General features: G+C 40.3%; 1 protein-coding gene across 3 annotated transcripts in view; it reads right to left on the reverse strand.

Moving 5' to 3' along the window:
* Positions 1-24,386, reverse strand: part of PCDH15 (protocadherin related 15) — a 353,826-nt gene that overhangs the window by 178,810 nt on the left and 150,630 nt on the right. For all 3 annotated transcript variants that reach the window (XM_035537720.1, XM_035537702.1, XM_035537711.1), the window contains exons 10-12: positions 19,126-19,332; positions 3,858-3,992; positions 2,605-2,754 (exon numbers count right to left, since the gene is read on the reverse strand). In XM_035537720.1, the coding sequence (XP_035393613.1) occupies positions 2,605-2,754; positions 3,858-3,992; positions 19,126-19,332 (492 nt within the window). The remainder of the gene's footprint in view (positions 1-2,604; positions 2,755-3,857; positions 3,993-19,125; positions 19,333-24,386) is intronic.

Below are 24,386 nucleotides of genomic sequence, written 5' to 3' on the forward strand. Positions count from 1 at the left end.
TTTTCCTCACTTCCACTAACGGCAATAAGGGAAAGAAAGAAAATTCCTTGCTCTGACCACCCATAAAAAATTGTTTGAAAAGCCAACAACAACAACAAAAACACTGAATTTCACTCATAATGAATTCTTTCCTCTGTTACTTGTGATTATTTGGTTATTTTCAAGCAGAGCCTAAGGAACTGTTTTTTTTGTTTGTTTCTTTTTTTTAAAAAAGAGTGTACCAGACAGGAAATACAGAATCTTTTTTTTTTTCTTTTTCCAGGAGTAAAATCAAAATTATTTCCCACAAAATGTGACAACAAGCAAGTACCAAACGTGGGGTTTTTTTTGTACTTTTCCATGGAACTCCACTCAGCAAACAAAAATAAATTTTAATTTCATATTACGCTTAGCATAACAAAATCAAAGTGGCAACTACATGAGAGCAATTACACTGCTATAGTATAAATTAACAATATTTGCTGAAAGATGACATGCTTCATAAAGGAAATACATTCTTGATCAGCCTGAAAATACAGTCTGAGTAGAGAGCTAAGTGCAAGCCAGTGCTTATGTGTAAATGATTATGAGATTATGTTATACTTCTATTTCCTTGAATGAAAGACTCTGTGCCTAATGTCTGGGCACAACAACAAGGCATTCAACTTCCCAAATGCCCCAGCAGAATGAAATAACGATTGCTGGTATTATGAAAGTATTCAGAACTGACACCTTTTATGTCCATTATTATACAAATTCAGACCATCTGGCAATGGAAGATTATTTGAAAAGCAACCTCCCTCCCAAAACAGCCAGAATTATTTACCCTCCAGCTTAGACCACATTATAAACCCTGATCATCTGGAAGTAACCATGTTAGGGTTGCTGACAGAAGTATGGAGAAAAGAAAAAAACTAATTGTCTTTTAGCAAAGGCAAGTTTAAAGCTTTACAGCTGCTCTAGCAAAGAGTATAAGCCCTAAAAACAGCACATTCCCCTTTAAATGTGTATGCACTTTAGCATTACAGTGGTTTTAGTAAAGCACAGTAGCTGTTCTACTTTACCTCGAGCATCACAAAGAGAGCCTGGGTAGGTCGGAGCATCCTTAAGGCCAACCTTGGCCACAGAAACCATTCCCTGTTCATATGTGCTGAAATCTCATTTAGCAACAACTTCTGCATCATGTTTCCTTGGACATGCACCTCCACCAATAGGAAGAACCATTTAGATACTCTGACACCTTAAATCCACAGTACACTACTTTACCTAATGCCCTGCACAACAAAGGCTATATAACCACCCCAGGGATTTATTTTTGGAGCACTTATTATTTAGGGGGGAAAAAAATAAAATTTCAGATCCCTGTACCTTAAATAGCAAGTGAATACATAGTAGTCACAAAATTCACGTTTTTATAGACGGAGTTAAATGTTGCAAAGGGAGCTCCTGATGTCAAACCCTACATGTAGCTCCCAAGCGTTAATTGCCTTTTGCTCATTCGGAACAATAATATTTATTTATTTGTTTATTTTTCTCCATACAGTCACCAGTTCCTGCAAAACTTGAAGGAAGTTCATTTGGTTCAAAACTTTTTTTTTTCTGCCAAATCTTGTTGAAAATGTTCTCATGGCTCTTACTGATCCTTTAAGCACCTGTAGCCCAGACTGATGAAAAGGCAAGAATAACACTAACAAAGATCCAAAGGTAACAAATGCAGCAAGCCAATGCAGTTGAAGCAGTGAATATGCCAAAACAGACACTGAACTCTCTCCACATTCCATTAAACTATTGCTGCCTTCAAATGCTAAGTTGCCTATTTATGAAAATAGTATTACTTAAATCGGCTGATGAATTCTTTTCAAATATTCCTATTGCCTTTTCCTTTTCTTGAATGCTGAACTCACTAGCATCATCTTGTTTTCTCAGCCACTAGACTGGAAACACTCGAGCACGGTTGAGATCTCAGAACATTTACCACTGAAAAAAAAGTATTTTTTCAAATAACTTCAGTACCACCATGTTTCACCTTCTGTCTCCAACCAAACATAAATCAGTGTTTGCAAACATTACTTAAAGTGGCTCCCCTCTCTCTCTTCTCTCCTTCTTACTTGGACTAACATTCAACACGTTATACACTACCCAAATTGTTCTACAAATAAACTTAAATTTCTGTAGAAACTAAAAGGCTTTATGATACAATAAAACATTTCTGGATATCTACTGGACTGTTTACCTGCTCTCCCAATGTTTTATTTCAATAGCCCTCTAACAATTTTAATATTTCCTATGAGTTAGGAAGTTCAAGAAAATGGCTATCACTCTTACATATCAAGTCTGATGAGAACCAAAAAGGCACATGAGAATATTTTTTTTTCTTTTGAAGTTTTTCAGATTAAAAGCTTTTGCAAAACTTCTGATGAAATAGCTGAAATGCAGGTATACATATAAGATAGAGCTACAGTTTAGTACTAGCAATTTTTAATAGTTATTTAATTAACAACGTAGATGAAGATGCACAACCTTTATTTCTAGCTGTTTTCAGTGCATTTTCAGTGTGTATTAACAAGACTACACACTATTAACAAAGTGATTTAACAAAGCTAATACAAAAATGTAAAAAATTACCTTTATTACGCCTTCCCCAGGCCTCATATCTGTATAAATCTTGACATTGTATGATATATTGGAGAAGGTTGGGGAATTATCATTTGCATCAATCACCAGGATATTGACTGTCACTGGGGCACTCTCCTGTACGCCATCAGAAGCTGTCATCTTCAGGAAAAACAAACAAAGAAACTAGGTACGTATTTTATTGGTGTATTTTTAAGACAACTCCAACTATAAGTATACAGTATGACAAGTAAAAGTCAGTATTTAGTTTTGCATTTTTTTTATACCTACAAGTAAATTACAGGAGGCTTCAACTAAGCTTGAGCCAGCAGTGTGCAAGACAGAGCAAAAGCAAAATGAAAAAGCATCTTGCAAACACCCATTGTCAGAATAGCAGGAGAAACGAGAGTGATTAACTGGGGTTTCACAAGGTTGGGGCCAGTCCCGGGCTAGGATCTGAGCTGCAGCCCACGGCTAGAAGCAGAGTCTGTCCCCAGCTGCGCCGAACACCCTCAACGAGCAGGACTTGGCCACAGCTCACAAACCTAATGGTGCAACTCTCACCTGGGCACCATCACACACACAGGATCTGCTGTCCACGCGTGTTAAGCCCCACGGCAGCTTTTTAAGGTGAAACAAAGAGCTGGAGACTTTCTTACTCCACAGGAGAAAATCTCACTTCAAGTGCCGAAAGGACAGAAAACAGGGAGGCACTGTTTGGGAACTTCTGCCAAAGAATAGCTTTTCCCAACACGGACATTTGTGAGTTGCTTTAGGGCTAGGATGTTTACTCACTGACTGCTAACTGCCTAAGGGAATACTAAATCCATTAAGCTGGTTGTGGTTTGTGTTAGCCTACTTCCTATGTTTTATGAAAATAGAAGCAGAAAGGACATGCAGACATCATGTCCTTAGCTCAGGGGCCACGAAAAGGTGAGGGTGTCCTCAAAGGCCAGGCATGAAAGAGGTGAGTCAGACTGTGTCATGGGAAGGTGGCAAAGGGCTGGACACAAGCCTGGGGCCGTTGAGATGAAGCTGGTATGGGGATCTATAATGTTGCTAGCAAAATAAACAAATCTATTTTGGAAAAGCACACTACTCCAGTATCAACCCCCCATCATCACCTGGTAGTGCTGTTTCTTACCCTTCATTCTGTTTGTCTTCCTCTGTGCCATTCTAATAATCTAAAATGACGTTAAAACTAACGATTTTTCAGTGCTTGATCTTAATAATGCCTGATGTGCATTCAAGAGGATTTAGCTTACCGAGAAGGTGTATATCTGCTGGGCTTCTCTGTCAACAGGCTGCAGCAGGGTGAGGTAGCGGGTGATGCCACTCTGAGTCACAGTGAAAAACGTATTGTAATCGTTCAGGAAGAGATGGAGCTGGGGATCCTTGGTCTTCAATTAAAACAAAACAAACAAACAAACAGAAAACTATTATAAATTCATATATAGCATTAAGTTTCCAATTACTGAATGCAAGTGTTACTTCTAATTAAAACCTAAAAAAGCAGAAAGTAGAATACTCCTACTCCATGAAAGTGTAAAAAAAAAGAAAAAACAACACATTGATCTGAAAATCTGACTCTCTTGATGATAAATGTGTTAAAAATATTCTTTAACATATAGAGTAAATAAACCAAATAGTAAACAAATACCTCTATCTGCTAGTTTGAGATGATTTTTTCTTTAAAAAGATTTTTAAGCCAGCAGTGAGACACCAGATTCAAGTATTTGTTTTCAAGCATATTAAAAACAAAACAAAACCTAACTTGATTAATGTAGCAATAGCTTTATTGCTGTGTAGTGGTGCAACGAAAGAAGATAATCATACATGATGAAGCATATTGCTAAATTGATGCCATTCAGATATTTCCTTTGTCTGATGCAATATACTGATGCAAAATTATGCATTTCTCAGTTATCAGATCAAAACCACAGTAAAGCAATCACAGTATAATTTTCAATAGGAAGTAACATTTATAGTAACAAAAAAAAAAAAAAAAAAGGAAAGGCATTGTATTTTGTTACTCAAGACTTCCCTAGGTAGCTCGCTGGGAACAGGCATTATGTATTGTGCATGGAGGGCTCCGCACGTGGCTGGGCAAGCAGGGAGAGTGGTGCTGCAACTCTTCTGCTGCACGCATGACCACAGGACAACAAAGTTATCATTAGGCATCCTGAGCAACCAGAAGGAGCTCATCCTTTCATTTCTATCCCATTTCATCCTCTCTACTAGCATGCTGGGCAGATGCAAGAGCATGCAGAAGAAAAAGGAAATGTTCCCTGGGGAAAAAGACTGAAATTCATTTTGGGGCAAATTGGACCTCAGCTAACAGAAAGGGGGAAGAATGTTCCGGCCATGGACAGAATCAGAAGTTATTATTCACAGGGAAGAGAGCAGCTAACTGAAGTCCAGAACCTCCAGCCACTTCTGTCCAGTGCATCCTGAACTTGCTAGTTGGCTACAAAGGTGCAAATGGACTTGCTATCCTTAGTCCTTGACCTCCACGTTGCTGGATGCCAGCACAGAGTAAGCAAAAGGTGTTTTAAACGCTGTATGCGCTGGTGGCTCTGAAAAGCCCTACAAATTAAGGCACTTTTCTGGAACGTCTGTGTTGTTGAAGTGACAGAAGTCTAAATTGTGACCAGGATTAAGTATCTTCCCCCAACTCTTTGAAGATGCTATTGAGTTACTGATATGATTAGACTGCAATGGTCTTTCCACGTTATGGTCAAATTAAAAAAAAAAAAAGTTATCTTTTATTGTCTTCTGTATTCTGACAAACATTTTTATGACCTTGTATATTAATTAATCCAACTTCATATGTTACTCTCGGTATTTAGTTTATTTCTGTTACATGAGGTGGAATTACAAAGAAGGAATGCAGTTTTATTTGGGCAAAACACAAAAGGCAATACAAGTCCTGTAAAAATTATCTCTAACTGCCCCCATATAACGTGAGAAATGAGGCATTAGAGGGCTGGTACCCAAAATAAAATGTAACAGAAAATCCAGTGGCTGCACAAAGCATAGCTTGAAAAGTAGTTTTACCAGATGCACTCCAACATTATTCTACAGAACATACCCCATATAGAGTAAAACACAAAGTTCAAAACTGTTAAATTCAACAAATTGTCCAAAAAAGTAGCATTATATTCCTCTTTGAATATTTTCTCAACCTGCATCCTGAATGCTTCTAGAAGGTTTACTCCTGCCCAGTTATTATCATCATTCCTACACAACCAAACAAAAAAAAAACAACAGACCACCTAAAAGTTCACCGATCCCTACAATCTAGCAGGCAAAAACACTTGAGCTAACTCTAACATGCACTAGGTGTCATAATAAACAACTATGAGGACAGATGAGGACAACGGAAAGAGAAAGAGATTTATTTTAGCAATCCAAAATACTCCAAAGCACGCATTTGTGGAGTGCTAAGATTATACTATTTAAATATGAAACCATTTCAGTTGCTGAATGCTCCACGGAATAAATATCAAAGTGTTCCAAATCAATGGTCTCCTATTGCCCAGAGCTTTGCTGTAACTATGCCAGCTTTCAGTAAAATTAAAATTCATTTTACAACTAGCAATGCAAATGGTAATCTCTTTTTTCCATAAGAAATTATGGAAGGTAATTGCCAGTAATTGTTCACTTTGTAGACATTACGAAGTCAGTCAAAAATTTAATTTACAAAAGTCCTGGTTGGTTGTTACAGCTCTTGCTTGTCATGTCATTTAACAGTATTTTTTCCCTAATTTGTTCTTGAGAAAAACCAGTGATGGAGATCCCATACGCTCTGAAAGTCATCTACCCTATTCCTTAGCTATTCTTGTATTAAAAATTTTACCCTCATGTGTAAGTTAAATCAATGTTGCTGCAATCAACACCTATTTTTACTACTTCCATGCATGTTGGACCTACAAAGCAATTTATTTCCTTAATCTTTGTATTGGTATTCTTTTACACTTTTAACAACTCTTATGCTAAAAGAAAACCTGCTAGACTGAACTGTGCACATTCCACCTGGCAGATACTGTGAGAGAATGTAATTGCGGGAAACAATCCATCCATGTCACCAACGCAATTTCCGATACTTTAGGTTTTTAAACTATTATTTTAGATAGGTCTGGACTTAAGCATCCATCCCTAACTGTATTATGGGGTGACGTAGACTGGTTTGTCTCTGATAAATTGTTTAGCATATAATTTTAAGCAGAAAACTATCAGAATCCAGACAGAGCAAACATGCAACCTGAAAGGACCATTTCAAGCATGCAGTTCAAACCTGGTATGGTTTGCATACTTCAGACCTATTAGCAGGTACCTCTAAAAGGAAAAAGAAGTACTTTCTGTAATACTGAAGTGTTGTATAGAGATACGTAACTATGTAATGAGCACAAAGCAATCAAAACAAAACCATGGTACAACTCCTCTGAGTTACATGGGTTTATACCCCAGATGAACTTATCCCAATGTCTATAAAGAGCTCTTTGCAGGCTTCAGGAAAGAAGCGATAGTCCAAGTCAAACAGAAACTTGGACGGGGTGGAGAAAGATGAAGGAGGACAGGGGAAAAGAAATACTTAAATAAACAAACCACACAATTCAAACACAAATGTATTTTGCAAATGTAATACCCAATACCTACAGGAATGGCACCTGATGAAAGACATAAAACAAAAACAAATGACATAAAATGAAAACAAGTAAAGAAATACAAGCCTGCAAATGATGAAGATCATAAAAGAAGTATATTTTAGGAAAAAAATGGTTACAGACAAAAATATGAGACACAAAAAGTGCTCCAATGCATTATTAATAAAGAAAGCCTGGGTTGGAGTTTGTTCTGCTTGAAAGTCTCTGGAGAAGTCCCTGAAAATTTGAAGGCCTATGCTGACGTTAATGTTACATTTCTGTTTCTCCTTTCCACTCACTGGAGCTTACAGCTCATTCTAAAGAAAACAGTTTTCTAATTTACTAAGACCACACCAAAATCACATGATACCATCCAGAATGAACAGACATTGATACATGTCCTGTAGTGTTCCAGCTTCCCCAAGGACTCAGCAGAGGCCATACTATTTGGCTGTTAAGATTCTCCAGGGGAGTCAGAAGAAGCCCCAGCTCTACAGAGCAGTTCATACTTTGGGCATCTTTCCCTTCCCAGATTTGTGGGAAGGACACCCCCAACTCCAGGAGGGATTTGCGCATCAGAGAGTGGTGCCAGAAAGCAGAAAAGAGTTTGCTTTGGTAATGAAATACTAGTTGTACCCAGGTTAAGCACTGCCTAACCCCTTCAGTGCTGTGAACGCAAAAAATTAAATGCCAGCTGTGGATCAGAACAGGCAGAAGAACTTAAAAAGACAACCTTATCATAGTGGGTGGCATCCCTGGCTATGGCAGGGGGGCTGGAACTAAATCTTTAAGGTCCCTTCCAACCCAAGTCATTCTGTGATTCTATGACATAATCTTCTCATACACTTCCTAGTGTGGATTAAGGACATAAGACTGTTAGATAGCAAAGAACAACAGTGGAAGATGTCTACTTATAAAACATTTTTCAAATATATAGCTCCTTAAAATTTATGTCCAATTTCTGTCCAATTATTGTAATTATTCCAATTTGTCTTTGCCATCACCTAGCGTGGAAAGCAATGAAACATGGGTCAGTATTTGACTTGGTAATGGAAACATCCCAACATCCTACCTGATAAACCCACAGGCCATAAGGACACCAGGGACCAGACAGCTAAACTTATGAGCCACAATGATACAAGACAAGCAAGCCCACGGTTTAGTTTAGAGGCAACGCAGACTGAATTTTTTTACTAGCTTATCAAAAACCTTCCAGTCTTCTCATCTTAGAAAGGAACACAGCACAGGGTTATCACACTCATAAGTAAACAGACAGCAAGGTCAAGAGTAGTAGAAGTGCTTAGGCTTCCTGATTTCCTAGTGAGGGCTTGTCTCCAAAAAGCTGTAGCAATAAGGCTAGTTAAATGACACATCTTGGTTTTCCAATGTTCCTCTTGTGGAGAACCATCTGCACCAAAATGTCAACGGAAGAGAGTTGTTTGGTTGAGATGTTTCCAGAATTTGCCTTATGCCTGGGTGAAAGTACAAAGGCTCTTCCACTTGTGTCTCTCATTGGAAAAATCTGAGATGCACCGTCTTGCAGAGCTGAAACAAGTGAGATTCCCAGTGCCATCGACAAGGGGTTTTCCATCAGACCGATTGCTCTTGTGAGATGAGTTCTGTGAGATGAGTTCATGTGAGATGAGTTCTGCAGGGCCTGATGAGATGGCCCTCCAGGCTCCCAGAGGCTTAGATTGCCCAGACAAGATAGGCACTGCATTTGGAGCATTTCTCCTGAATCTTTAACATCGCCATTAGGTAGCCTAAGAACAACCTGAAGCAGCCTCCTGAGAAGTCTTCACGATGACTTCAGCCATACAACTCCTTAGGCCAACAGAACCCAAGAATAAGAATTAAAATTAAAGAATTAAATTCTGAGCAAATGCAAAACCTGGCAGAGGTCAACCAGTCTGAGGAGACTTTGTGCAAGGCACACAGTGAATATTTTTCTTCTCCTTAAGCATTTTTATTTCTTTAAAGTGAGATCATTTACATGATACTCAATCGTACAACTTAAAACCAACAGCAGCAAAAAAATCTCTTCGCTATTTGTCATCTCCACTTGGAATATATGTCATAATCCTAGTAAGAGAACCAGAGCAAACAGAAGCTGAGTAATGCTTCAATTCCAAATTCTTTCAGTCACCACCAAAACCTCCCTGGTTCCTGTACAAAGGAAGGGCTGAGGCCCATGTGTGACTGTACAGAGTGCTGCAACGCTTTGTAGACTGCTTCCGAATTGAGGTGCTCTGGGCCATGCTCCTTCCTGAATGAAGAGTCAACCAAAGTTATGAAAAATCGTCTTTTGTTCCTCACACAAGCGAGCGCCTCCTGAGAGAGGGCACGAAGCAAATGCCAGCATCTTCAGTGCTTCCACTAATTAGCACAGCATTTCTTTAAAATAGGACAGATATACAAAAGACTAATTCCTTGAGGACTCCAAGAAACTCAAAGACAGAAAGAATAGCTCCAGAAGGCAGGAAACATTAGTTATTCATCCTACACAAATCAAGAAAAAAAAATGATATGGTAAAGTTACGATTTCCATTTTTATCTTCTTAAGTGGAAAAAAAAAAAGATTCAGAAAGGAAAGAAAAAAGAAAACCTGTCTTTATAAATCCCAGAGAAAGAGAAATAATATTCCTACTTTCTCTTTCTCTTTTGTTTGGTTTAATAGTGAAATAGTGATATTAAGGGGCTGTTACATTTAGGAAGTCTATTTCCTGAATTAATATTTTGTAACGTGACTATTGGAGTGTCGCAGAAGTGACATACAGGGACAGCAGCATTATGAGAACCCTCCTCTGGGGAGAAAACCGGCTGCAAAACAAGTTCAAACAACAACAGTGGAAGATACAAGCAACCAGGAAAAAATGAGAGTAAAACAGTATTTAGGATGCTTTGGTATTGCTGGCTGATGATACAGATCCATCATTTCTCCTTTTCTGGATATATTATTGAAAATCCATAACCTGAATTTTAAATTACATTTAGAAGTTATGTTGTCCTTTCATCCATCCCTTGTCCTTTCCATTTGTTACGAAGACACTTTCATGTAAATTAATTTTTTCTTTTAAATTTTCCACAAGTTCTCTACAAACAAGGGTGCTGAGCAACCACCTACCTAGTTTGACTTCCAACTTCAGAGACAATGGAAGCATAAAAGGAGAAAATGGTCTGGTAGAAGAGGTTCTGGAGAGGAACCTGATGTAGTCGCTGAAGCGCAGCATATTCCACTGCCCCGGGACCCTGCCCTGGGCTGTACGCATCTGCAGAGGCATCACAGTTACTGCACAGCTGCTTTTATGAAGGCACGCTGGCACACATTAATGCTTTTGAACACATGCTGGTACACTTTATAAACATGACATCAATTTCGTGTCCTAATGAGTGCTGCACAAATTGCCACACACCCTGACTTTATTCATCAAGACACTGTGTGGTATCAGTAAACACCTTGGCAGTCAAGTAGTAAGCAATGGATGTGAATGCTGATTAGCTTCTTTGGACGTGAAAGTTAAAACCTTTCCTTTAGCATTTTTTCTGCTTCTAGAAGAGATTCAACAAAATTCAGCATGCAAGGCAGTAAGGCAGTTACTGAGTAGCACTTTTCCCAACCCAAAAACCCGAAGTATCAGAAGTTAGTACTCTCCCATAGGAAGTAAAAGAGTGAGGAAGCAAGTGGCTCAAGGAGCCTTATGTAAACATCAGTCAGACTGGTTTAAATTCCTCATCTTGGCTTCGGTTTACTTAGGTCTTAAGGTACTCGTGTGGTTTAATTTAATTTATGCCATTTAAACAGACTACTTAATTATATCAGCACTTGGCAGTGCTGCTCTAGTTAAAGGTCTGTTTGCAATGTCACATCTACGAATTAATTTTTTGAAGTTTTATAGCAGGACCGTATTATAACTCCCACAGGGAATTATAGAATCTGCGAATTTAGAATCCACGTCGTTTTTTTGCCTAAGATACAGTTAAGATAACCATTTTCTTCATACTTTTAACTGAGGGTAGAGAATTGCTTTAATACAAAATATAATCTCTGCTGATTTGTCAATTAGAAGACCAAATACATTATGTTTAGTCAGTGCCACTATTGGAGAAGAACATGCACAAGCACGCAGAGGATTTTTGTCAACTTCTCATCAGTATTCCCAATTTACTAAGTGCATTAATTTACCCCAATACAATGAAGCCATTGGAACACTAAGACCTGCAGAAATTAATAAGCTTTACCTGCACTTACTAACCCACCCTGAGTTACCATCTGATTCCAGCAAGAAGGCACCACTCATTTTAGTTTGCTCGGCTTCTTTATGCATCAGTTCTAGGCAATTGCTTGCCCCAGCCTGACTGCTGGAACAGACCACCACAGGTTACCAACACTCTATGAATGGCTGTTGTATATGCTAACATGCATGCAGTTGCATCCCCCTCATATCCGTGTTCATTGGCATGATTTAACAGAAGTGGAAATGAGCCAGGTGGTGCCACAGGAACAGGAAATTACAGAGTGGTTCCACCCAAGGACGAGGCTCACCATCATCTCTGCAGCTGCAGGCAGACCTCTGTATGCACAGAGAAGTCTGTAGCATTCTGGAAAGAAAGGGCATGGATCACCTCTGCCGGAGCTGATGGACCACAGCAGGATGATCTCAAGCTTCAACAAAACATGCAGCTACGACGGAGTGAAGCCTGATGTAGCCATCGAATCTGCACCAGGTTCCCTCAGCAGTTCAGGTTGCTGAGACAGAGCAACCCTTCCCTCCCCTCTAATTACCAGGCTTGGTAACGAGCAGTTATGGCCCTGCCACTGACACTTATCCCTTCCTAAGAGAAGTGGCCTTGCAGGTACAGAGCCATCCAACACTGCAGCCCGTCTCCTCTGGCACAAGGTATTACATCTCAGCAGGGCCAGAAATCTTCACCATTTTGTCCTCACTTCTGGGGGGCCGGGGGTGGCAGTTTCAAAATTACATTTTGTACATGGTGCTGATCAGTTCTGACTTGAACATGGGAGCAATCATAAGCTAAAATACACTTCCCTGCTGCATGTCGAGGTGAGCAGGGCTGAGCCTGGCACAAGGAATCCTCACTCCCCAGCCTCACTGCCACACCACATTGAGCCAAGGCACCAGGACAAGAGCAGCACAGCCCGAGCGCCTGAAAGTCCAGGAGGGGAGCAAAGGAGAAATCCATGATACAAACAAATCAATGTAGGGCGTTGGAAACTGCAGGACTGCTAATTGATGATGGTGAGAGGTATGGATTAGGCTCACCGATCTCCACAACCTGCTGGGATGACAGTTTTGCAGACAATTGACTTTTCTTTATTATTACATTCTGTTCTTTAAAGAATGCTGGCAATTTGTCATCATTTAGAAAAGTTTGTTGTTATGATTTAAGATTTCCTCTTTTAAGACTAAGACTGTATTTCAGAAATTCTATCCAAGTAAGCTTTCCTTTCCTGTGATTTACTCCTGTTTTTTCTTGAGATGCTTTTTTTTCTTTTAAAATGAATACAGGAAGGTTGCACTATAATGTATTGCAGTACACAATGCATTATTGGTTAACTAACTAATGTTTAGCCTGTGATGTTAAACCTTTCCAGATAATTTCACTATAACAAAGCAGGCCACAAACTAACCACAGATAACCAAGTAAAGCCTGTGAGAAACAAAGTTCACATCACCTTTCAACATTCCTAATTTCTAAGAGGTGAATTTGACGAGGTTTATAAATGTGCTATTATAAACCGGTTGTTTTTTTAAAAAAAATTATACTGTAGTTTTTTTAATCTTTCTACCCTGTGTCTTCATTTAAGCAAGCTCTTCCAGTCATCAATCTATTCATCTGTTTACTCACCACCTACAGCCCAGCCAGCCAGCACTGTGAAGAGACACAGCTCCATCGCACACCAAAAACGTGTCAATATACCTTAGCGCCTTATGACATTTTTCCACTTGTCTGAACAGCTTCTCCCAGTCAGAATCCCTCAAATTCCCCCCACAGAATCTGTTTGGGTTGTTTGTTTACTTCTCTACCACACTAAAAATGAACAATGAAGAAATCTTTATTTCTGGAGAAAACAGAAAACATTGCTATCTGAAAGGGACAAAAGAGGGAACTTAAGCAGCCAAAGAAATAAATGCAAACGATCCAGTGAATTTAAGGACTTGTCCCTCACGTCTGCAAATGCCAGTTTTGCCATGCTATGGAGAAGCACATGGGCACTTGAATGCTTGAGCAAAAGACCTTGCTTCCCTTTAAATTTCGTTTGTAATTCAATTTGCATTTGAAATATTTTAACAGGTTAGTCTATTTGCAACGAATGAACACAAAAGAGCAGAACCAGGTATTTATTATGCAATACCTTTAGCAAGTTGTCCCAAACTGTCCACCACACAGTAGGAGGCTGCAATAGCACCTTATGCCACATCATTTCATAGTCCAGAAAGCTTTGGCAGTTACTCATCATGCAACACTGAAATATTAAACTTATTCAATAATTAACAAACACCCTAAGCTAGGATACTTCTGGCTATACTGCATTTGGTGTCATGTGCATTAACTAGACTTTCATTAACTTATGGATATTAGGAAAATGTTCCTCACCAAGAAGATGCTTTTAATTTGCTTTTAGTTCTCACTGCTCTAGTCTGACACTAGATATAGGCAATAATTTACATGAATCTCCCTATGCTGCATCTGCTTTGCCTGTTATGGTAACTGGGGGGCGATTGTCCCTGTCCTTATCTCAACCCATAAACTTTCTTTTCATGTTTTCTCCTCCTGTTCTGTTGAAGAGTGAGAGAACAACATGCTGGAGCTTAGCTAGCCATCAGTGCAAATCCACCACATAAGTTCACTATGAAATATGTTTGGGCTCTTGAATGGTCATTTCCTACAGATATGAAGTTTCAGGCTTACTAACACTGAGATATGGGAATATTTAACAACTTCTAATCAACTGCATAAAGCAGCTTGTGTTCAAGAATGATAAACTTGACAGAGATTACTTAAGTTCGGTTAGCACTCCCAACTGAAATCTCTGCTCCAGAAAGGATAGATTTTTTTTTATTATTAATAGCAATACGATTAAAAATATAAATATTTGTGCCACATCCAAGTTGAAATTCATAGTGCACAAAAACACAAATATACTAACGAATCACCCTATTCAACATCCAAATATTGAGGTAACTTCACAGGAGCACGTTGATGTGCTATGGAGAAGGCACAATGATAAAACATGGAGCCCTGCCATCAAACTGTTTGTGAAAAATTTCAGTGAACCCCCGAAAACTTAAGGCATTCAATGTAACTGACATCACCAATAGCAAAAAACACTTTTGGTGGAGAACATAGATACCAGGATTACATTACAAACCCCATTATGTAGTTTACTGAAAGTAAAAAAGCTATTTTCTAACCAGAAGTTTTTGAGATTAAATATTTTCAGTTAGGGAGTATAAAAACACCATGTGTTACACTAAGAACCTGGTACTTACAGACCCATTCAAACAGTCAGTCCAAATTCAGCATTTAAGAATTCAAAATCATCTTAATTTTCAATCTCTTGTATGATGTAGTACACAGGTACATCAAAGAACTTTCTGTCATCAGACCTTCCTTAAACATCTTGTGGTTAGAACTGTGCAACTGCCAGGGTAAAGTTAGGTTAATCAGAGCACTGTTAATTACTAACCTGAAAAAGCTCTGGAGGTTAATGGCATCGAAGTCTTTCTCCCATTCCTGTAGAGCGTAACAATGTCATCTACCAGGAAGTAGAAGAGCATCCAGAACAAATGCAGATGTGCAAAAATGCCAAATAAATTCAAGCGTCTGAACTAGGACACTGAACTCTTTTCAATTAAAAGAATTTTGAATTATTTCAAGCACCACTGATTCAGCCCCTCATCATGCTGTGCCAAATGACTTCACTTACCACCGTGGAATTGTACACACAGTGGGATTTTCTTAGGCCACTGCAGCTACAAAGCCTTGAGGCAGGTATCTCACAGCTCCGGGACCAGCGGTGGACTTGCTGACAGAGAACTGCCAGCAGCACACTGTGAGATAAGGAACAGCCAGATTTCTGTACCATTTTCAGCCGTCCACCTCCCAAGCCAGCAGTGAGGCAACCCAGGCAGAATGGATCACAACCAGCTCTCCAGCTTGCCAAAATCCCTGCTCTGAGTTTTGGACCATACCCATCTGACGTTCAAGTCCATCGGCCCCACAAACAGACTTGCTCTGTTTCAGTCTTCCACCCTTCAGGTGATTAGTAGTCTCTCTTTACACTTTTCAGAAGTTATAATGGCCACAGGTTTGTTATATGGTGGGCATAAATGGTGCCCTAAAACTCCAGATTCCTGTAACAAAGAGCCTTTTAGGGAGACGACCAGAATATTGTCTCTACGCCCAGGCATATCTGAATCAAAGGGTTTTTACCAGCACTTTCATGAAGGTGTGGGTTAAGACAGAATAGAAATTTGCTTAGGCAAAAGGCACCTAAAAGTAGCCTCATATTTTGTAATGCAAATAAAGACCATAGCCTTTAAAAAAGCCTTCAGAGAAAAATCTCTCAAATTAGTAGCTTCAAAAAGATTTAGCTGTGGACATTAATTCTTACAATTCGATTTCTTTTGTGTTCAGGGAAACCAGACTTCATACATTATACAAGTAGACTTTATACAACTATGAATCACACTGAGTGCTGTAAATATAAACATACACCTGATGCTAACACCTTTTTTATCCCCATCTGAAGCAACCTACAAGATACCACATTTTTGGTCAAACGAGAGAACTGCTTTGATTTTAACAAAAGCACTGCTGCAGAAGAGTATTTCACATGCAGCAGAAGTTGTCTGTGACGCCAGCTGTTGATGCCACGTGTGCTTGTTCCAGCCCCTGACAGCCATCTCCACCAGCTATTTCTGCTTGCCTTCCAAGTGATTTTTGTGATTGCCCATGAATTGACTGAGATATTTTAATGGATAGATAGGAGATATTCTACATTACTTTGGGCTTTAAAACAGTTTTTTAGGACAGCAAATTACTTGATTGAAGACAAGGATGTAGAAAGCATCTTTCTACACTGCCAGTCTACTACTCTGCCACTCAGGAGGACTATAAGGATGTTGCGAGGCTGTGCAGGGACAAAATTAGAAAGGCCAAAGCTCATCTGGAGCTCAATCTGGCTACTGCCGTTAAAGATAACAAAAAGTGTTTTAACAAATACATCAACACAAAAAGGAGGACTAAGGACAATCTCCATCCTTTACTGGATGCGGGGGGAAACTTAGTTACAAAAGATGAGGAAAAGGCTGAGGTGCTTAATGCCTTCTTTGCCTCAGTCTTTACCGGCAAAACCAGTTGTTCTCTGGATACCCAGTAACCTGAGCTGGTGGAAGGGGATGGGGATCAGGATGTGGCCCTCACAATCCACGAGGAAATGGCTGGCGACCTGCTACAGCACTTGGATGTACACAAGTCGATGGGGCTGGATGGGATCCACCTCAGGGTACTGAGAGAACTGGCAGAAGAGCTGGCCAAGCTGCTTTCCATCATTTATCGGCAGTCCTGGCTATCAGGGGAGGTCCCGGTCAACTGGCGGCTAGCAAATGTGACACCCATCTACAAGAAGGGCCGGAGGGTAGACCCGGGGAACTACAGGCCTGTTAGTTTGACCTTAGTGCCAGGGAAGCTCATTATCTTGAGATTATCTTGAGTGTCATCACACGGCACTTGCAGGGCAACCAAGCGATCAGGCCCAGTCAGCATGGGTTTATGAAAGGCAGGTCCTGCTTGACGAACCTGATCTCCTTCCATGACAAAGTGACATGCTTAGTGGATGAGGGAAAGGCTGTGGATGTGGTCTACCTTGACTTCAGTAAGGCTTTTGATATCATTTCCCACAGCATTCTCCTCAAGAAACTGGCTGCTCGTGGCTTGGACTGGTGTATGCTTCTCTGGGTTAAGAACTGGCTGGGTAGCTGGGCCCAAAGAGTTGTGGTGAATGGAGTCAAATCCAGTTGGAGGCCGGTCACTAGTGGAATCCCCCAAGGCTCAGTACTGGGGCCAGTCCTCCTTAATATCTTTATCGATGATATGGATGAGGGGATTGAGCGCACCCTCAATAAGTTTGCAGACGACACCAAGTTAGGTGTGTGTGTCGATCTGCTCGAGGGTAGGAAGGATCTGCAGGAGGATCTGGATAGGCTGGACCGATGGGCTGAGGCCAACTGTATGAAGTTCAATAAGGCCAAGTGCCGGGTCCTGCACCTGGGGCACAACAACCCCAAGCAGAGCTACAGGCTGGGAGATGAGTGGTTGGAAAGCTGCCTGGCAGAGAAGGACCTGGGAGTACTGGTTGATAGTCGGCTGAATATGAGCCAGCAGTGTGCTCAGGTGGCCAAGAAGGCCAACAGCATCCTGGCTTGTATAAGAAGCAGTGTGGCCAGCAGGTCTAGGGAGGTGATTGCCCCCCTGTACTCGGCTCTGGTGAGGCCGCACCTCGAGTACTGTGTTCAGTTTTGGGCCCCTCGCTACAGGAAGGACATGGACGTGCTCGAGCGAGTCCAGAGAAGGGCGACCAAGCTGGTGAGGGGTCTGGAGAACAAGTCTTACGAGGAGCGGCTGAGGGAGCTGGGCTTGTTCAGCCTGGAGAAGAGGAGGCTCAGGGGCGACCTTATCGCTCTTTATAGGTACCCTAAAGGTGGCTGTAGCGAGGTAGGGGTTGGTCTATTCTCCCACGTGCCTGGTGACAGGACGAGGGGGAATGGGCTCAAGTTGTGCCAGGGGAGGTTTAGGTTGGATGTTAGGAAGAACTTCTTTACTGAAAGGGTTGTTAGGCGTTGGAACGAGCTGCCCAGGGAAGTGGTTGAGTCACCATCCCTGGAGGTCTTTAAGACACGTTTAGATGTAGTCCTTAGTGATATGGTTTAGTGGAGGTATTGTTAGTGTTAGGTCAGAGGTTGGACTAGGTGATCTTGGAGGTCTCTTCCAACCTAGATGATTCTGTGATTCTGTGATTTCAGTGAAAATGGCCCCTTGTGTTTCTCAAAACTAACGAATTTGCAGGTATCAAATGTGAAACTTCAAGAACAGAAGATGGCTTGCAGACCATCAGGTCAATAGCTCTATTAAAGTGTAGTAGCATACACTATTTTGCTAAAAACCCCATGCGTACAACTTCACTTTCATTAGGTACCTGAATATAGCAAGAGAACAGAAGAACAGAAACAAACAAGAAGAATAAAGATGACTGCTGGAGAAACAGTATATGGAGGAAAAAGAAATACCAATGAAAAAAAGACACAATAGCAGTAACCTTGGTGAGACCAGAAGAAAACTTAGCTATGTAGACTCGGTATGGTTATTACTTGGTTATTGCTTTTTCAGGTATGTTCCACTTGTACCATGAGCAATGTTAGTATCAAAATATGGGCACAAAAAAGAACAGAATGAACTTCTGGCCTCCTTTTCTCCTGTTCCTCTCCTTCTGGTTCATCCAAATGATCTATTCCTACCATTTTGAGCTTTTCTCTCATATTTCCCCATACCATGTGGCATATCCATTCATCTCACAAAACGTTTTTTTTTTTCCTACTCACGCTATACATCCACTAATTTTAACAGAACACAGTTAGGTAAAGCTGGGCAAAAAGAGTTTCTTTTTTTTTCTTTTTTTTTTTTTTTCAGTTCAGAAGCACTTTAAAATCCTTTTGAACTCATAATGAAAAAAAACAAACACAATTAGTGATTTTTTTTTTTATCTGGATCGAAACAGCTTTGTCTCCAGAAAAATATGAAAAAAAAAATAAAACTCCGAAAACAAAAACACCAGTATGAAGGTATATAAGAAAGAGAAACATACCTCCTCCACATCATTGTCCAACACTGTGATTTGTAATGGAGAAGTCAGATTCTGGCTATCAGAGATCGTTGTTCCCACTGGGGAGGATTCAAGGATAAAGCCCTCGTACGTAGACTTTGTAAAGTAAGGCTTCTGATTGTTCTCATCAAGGACTTCAATATGCAAATTGGCAAAGGCAGGAAGAGGATGACCGTTGTCTTGTTCAGCCTAAAAAACAAACTCATTTGTCTAAGGGTCTCAGCCAAATAAAACTGTGAACAGTTACCAATTGGCATTGGCTTACTTTTAAGAATTACAGTCCAGTTACACAAATGAGTAACATCATACACATCACCCCACCATGAAACTTTGTGTCAGGAAAAGAAAGAAATACCAAACACAAATTAGATGGGCTGTAAGAGCAAGAAGACTTTCAATCATGCTAAACCTTTAAAGTAGTCAAAATGAAATTCAAAAGCTATACAATACGCGCAAAATGATTCCTTAAAGTATCAGTATTAGGAGTTTGGGAAAATCTATAAAGTAAGAAAAAAACAGAAACTGATGATTGTACAGCATAGCCTCCACCTATACCATCAGCATCAGAGTTAAACCAAAAGACAACTCAGTAGCTGTGGACATACAGTACTTGCTACAGACTCCTGGAATAGCACACTGCCCTGGATACGACGCTTTCTCCCCCTCAAACAGCCATCTTTCTAATGACAGGGAAGTGGAATTTTCATTTTATTTGTGGCTATTTCTGAATGTCAAGCAAAATACTTCCTTTCAATTAATAGCTGTGACTTTCCAATAGCCACGTCTCCCCTACCAAGTGTTAGTCACTGATAGCTTCACCTGATCTATTCTTATTTTCAAACTTCCTAAACACAAAAGCACTAAATACTCCTTCCAGTGCATGCTAATCCACTATGAATGTATAGCTTTGCTTTTTTTTATTGACTACCAAGGACCACTTAAAGTAAACAAATATGAAAAGTAGAATACAACAAGTAATTTGTTCTTCATTTTACCTAATGCAAACCAATCTTAATTATAGTACCGCTCACATTCCTGTAGAAAGGCAACAGTCAGGGACTGTCAATATTGTATTCCTATGGCTTTATTTCCAACACCTGTAAGTACATAGAGCCCAAGACCGCAACAGGAGTGTGCTGTACCTTTCTGCAGATGTGGGAAGGCCACAATGCAGTAAAATTCTCAGGAGTAAAAGTATTTCCGAAGAGACAGAACAGTACCTCATTTATTGCTAACTCTACTTCTTGTTGCGGAGATTTTATTTTCATTAGCTGAGAAAGTGTGTCTTCACACTGCTCACTCTAAGAGAATCACACATATACTGGTTCTACTGGCAATTAATTAAGAACATTCTAATTTAACAGGATTTCCTTCAACAGAGCAGCACTCAAACATCCCTGTGGAAATCCTGGTCAAGCAACAGTTAACAGCAACATATTTCAAATCTAACAGTAGCAGCTGGTGATGGCATCAGAGACTGCGTAAGTGACTCTTAATGCTGACCATAACTTACCGAACTGAGATATAGTTTGAAACTGATTCTCCACTGAATTAAAATAAACTTCAAATGTAAAAAAATAAAGTCACCAAAATTTCTGGGAAGTACTCTAGTTACTGATGCAGTATACAATGAAACATGAAACATGTCTTAAAATTGATAGCTTTTGCCTAAGACAATATCCTGTAAGCAGGAGAGAATCTCAGAAAGTCTGCTATAGGAACAACAAATGCATGTGGATCTGATTCTGTTATTTTATAAGTAGACCTACTGCTGAAGACCACTAAATACTCCGTTCCACTTCATAAAAACATAGGGCTCTTCACAGTAAAATGTTTAACTGCAGCAAGTTTCTTTAAAACAGACCGGTATGCTCTTTGCAACTGCCATGAAGAGAAGCTAAAAAAAGGAAAATGCAAAGAACAGATGGTCCCATTCTTCTTACCAGCTTCAGTTGTTGCAGTAACGGCCTTGCATTAAAGCCTAGGTGAGCACAGACCCCGTCCTGGCTTAAGAGGAAATCCCCACCTGACCACCACATCACCACCCAGTACTGCAGGCCTGTCTGAAGTATGGGATAGCACTCTGAACACGTGTGGTTAAATACAAAGAAGGATGCAGGCTCCCCGGATTTTAAGGCCTGAATTCCAAAACCACAACTAAAAGGATTCCTTCCTCAGCAGACACTCCAACTGAAAAGCATTCAAGCTTTGTGGGTGCTTTCCTTTTTGTTCACCGGGCTGGGGACACTGGTCAAAGTCATGGGGAAGCCAACGTTCATAGGAGAACTGGGCAGAATTTGGCAGCTAATCCCTTCAGAAAGTCACAGCCCCCTTCCAACTGCTTGAAATCAGCAACAAACATTACTTGCAGCACCAGCAGATTGTGGCTTAAACAAAAAAAGGAAGTGATGAATCGCCACTCAACTCTCAGTGTATATTCTTTAATGTTTTCTCAGTAGTTTTGTAATGTTTCTACAAGCCACCGCTTTTCTAATCAGACATACCTACTTGCTGAACCCTCATTTAGACTCGCTTCTACAGATTAGTGATAACACTTTATATTGGAACTGCTCTGAACCACACAAAGTACATAACACAAACTCCATAGAGAAAAATATCCATTTTCTGATCCTTATCTTAACCATACAGGTTAAAAAATCAGCACTGATATTCGTAAGAGCAGAAGGTCAAATAAAAGTTTCCTCTCTTTGAAAAGATTTAGCTCACTTCTGGAAGGGAAAACAAATGGATGGTTTCCTTACAGGGCCTCTTCCAGAGGCATTCTGTTTCAAGCCACTGGAAAACATGGATAACCAATTGTTTTCCTTTGGGGCTTTACATATAACGGTAGTCCAACAAAGCAAATGAAGAACTGAAAAAGAAGTTCGTAAAATGCTAGTTACAAATATTCAACTTCAAACAACATTTAAAGTAATAATTGTCTCTAATAGTTACTTTTTTTCCCCTTTTCTTTGATACAAAGATTTTCATAAAAAAGACAACAAGAAAAGATTTGTTTTCGTATGTTACATAAACATATTCCCAGAAGCAATACGTGGCTAGGAACAGCTCTTGCACCTTTGATATATATGTTCATAATTCTCCAAAAATATGCAACAGTTGTAAATTGTAGATTTCTACAGCATTTCCTACTGTAATATTTCTTTCTTTTTTTAAAAAAAAAAAAAGAAAAATTAAACACAAGAAGATGAAATTATGTACAACACAATTTGTTCCAGACAGTGCAAGCATTTTTTCTCAGTGCCCTATTAAGGCTCTTGCTTGGTCTGCTGGACACAGGTGGAGCATCTTTCCGTCCTAGCACATATTCTAAAACACAAAGAATAGACAATTTAAATTTCTCTCACGAAGAAAAACACTGATATTTAAGACACAAAGCATTCTAGTTCTAGGCTATTTTACTTTGTATTGTTGCTAGTAACAAAGACTCTTTACTATCCTTAGCTCTCTTCAGCCTGGCCCTACATGAAGATCAACAACATGGTTAAAGTAGAGGTGACCATTAAGACAGTCAGAAGAGCTGTGTTCTTCCCCAAAAGAACATGCATCAATGACAAATTGATGAGTGATGCTTCAAACCAACAAAAAGTTGGTATTATGTGAACCTAAAAGGACTCCACAGTTCTGCAGTGAACAGTCTGCAGCAAAGCTGCCTAGACGCTTTAGATTGAAGATACACGATCATAAGGAGGCATTAATAGAGAAAAAGAGCAAGTGTACAGTGATGCTTTCTTCACACCAACACACATTGAGATGAAGACTTCAGACTTGCACACAGAAAGCCTATCTGTAAAAGAACAGCAGGTGTCTTCATGCTACACGATTATGTTCTCGCTACCTCTGCTTTAGATGAACAAAAGAAAAAAAGCAGAAGGACGAAATGTGAAAATTGTTAAATAACTCAAGTAAAAAATGTCTATAATAATAAAATATCTAAAAAATAGATACACTTATGTAGTATATATTTGTTAGGTACTATGGGTGTTCTACATAACAAGATTTGCTTATTCAAAGCATTAGATGAAGCAGTTCCCAAGAAGAAAGGGGAAATTAAAGCACTCCTATAGACTCCCTGAAGCTGCACGAACATCAACAGAGTTGGCTTTCTTGTCAAGGTAGCAGGGATCTGTTTAGATAAACTGCCTCTGGCAACAGAACAACCTCCAGACGGACACTAATGCACATGCAAGATTTTAGGGTGCTCCTGCTGTACCACCTCTGCTCCCTGTGCTCGCTGCCACTGGAGGAAGGCCAAGTACCGGGGGGGTTGGCAGGCGGGGGGCACCCAGACATGCTGTGGGCACCCAGCTTCAGAGGAATGCAACAGGGAAAGGCGACTCTGCCAGCTGTCTGCATTCTGCAGGGCTGGAAGTGCCCATCTTCTCCATCCCACGCCACCCAGGGTCAGTGCCATCTCCCAGTACAGCTTTGCCCCAGAGGACCATCTGACAGAAAACAGTGTCACCTTTGCTTAAATTCAGGGTTCCTACTTCTCTGTGGATTCACAAGGATATCACTTTTGCACTGTATCTCTCTATAACCCTCCAAGCATACACAATCCAGAAAATCTGTCATAAAAGGCATGAATACTAAACAGCCTGCAGTTTATCTAAGATGCTTCCATGTTGCTGCTCCTCCACAGGACCGGGGAACTGATCTGCCCAGTGAACTTTAAAAGCCTAAATATAAATAAGTAAATAGATCTCCTAATAACCCAGGTGGTTATGGCTCACATATCCAGCAGAGCAGCCAGACGTACGCTGCCCAGCCTTATCTGATCTGCCATACGAAGTTACCATTTCTCTTCCAGCTTTGATTCTGTTTTACCTCACTGGCCTGTCTTCCATGCCCACAGTCTCTCCAGCCAGCAGCCCAGGCTTACGCAGCCTCTCCACCTCAGCTGTTATTTCTGAGCAGTGCTATTTCACAGCCTTGACCTCCTAGGAAGATGTCTGCCAACTCTTCCAACCCAGCTAAAACTTCAGCTTCATCCCTTGCATCCCCTACCAAGACAGAAGTAGCACAGAGGAAATACTGCCCTACCTGCTCGGCCCCAGGCCCTGCCCACCACACTTTTCAAGGTCTTGTTCAGCAGTCAGCAAAGGTTAACAGGGGGGTGTGCCAAATCCACATCATCTTCATTTAAAACATTCAGCTCAGGATTCTTTAAATTCAAATTGTACCACACTTTGCCAACTATGACTACCACAACGCTGCGGCCA

Source organism: Cygnus atratus, chromosome 7 (genome assembly GCF_013377495.2).
Source record: "Cygnus atratus isolate AKBS03 ecotype Queensland, Australia chromosome 7, CAtr_DNAZoo_HiC_assembly, whole genome shotgun sequence".
In the NCBI taxonomy this organism is placed as follows: Eukaryota; Metazoa; Chordata; class Aves; order Anseriformes; family Anatidae; genus Cygnus; species Cygnus atratus.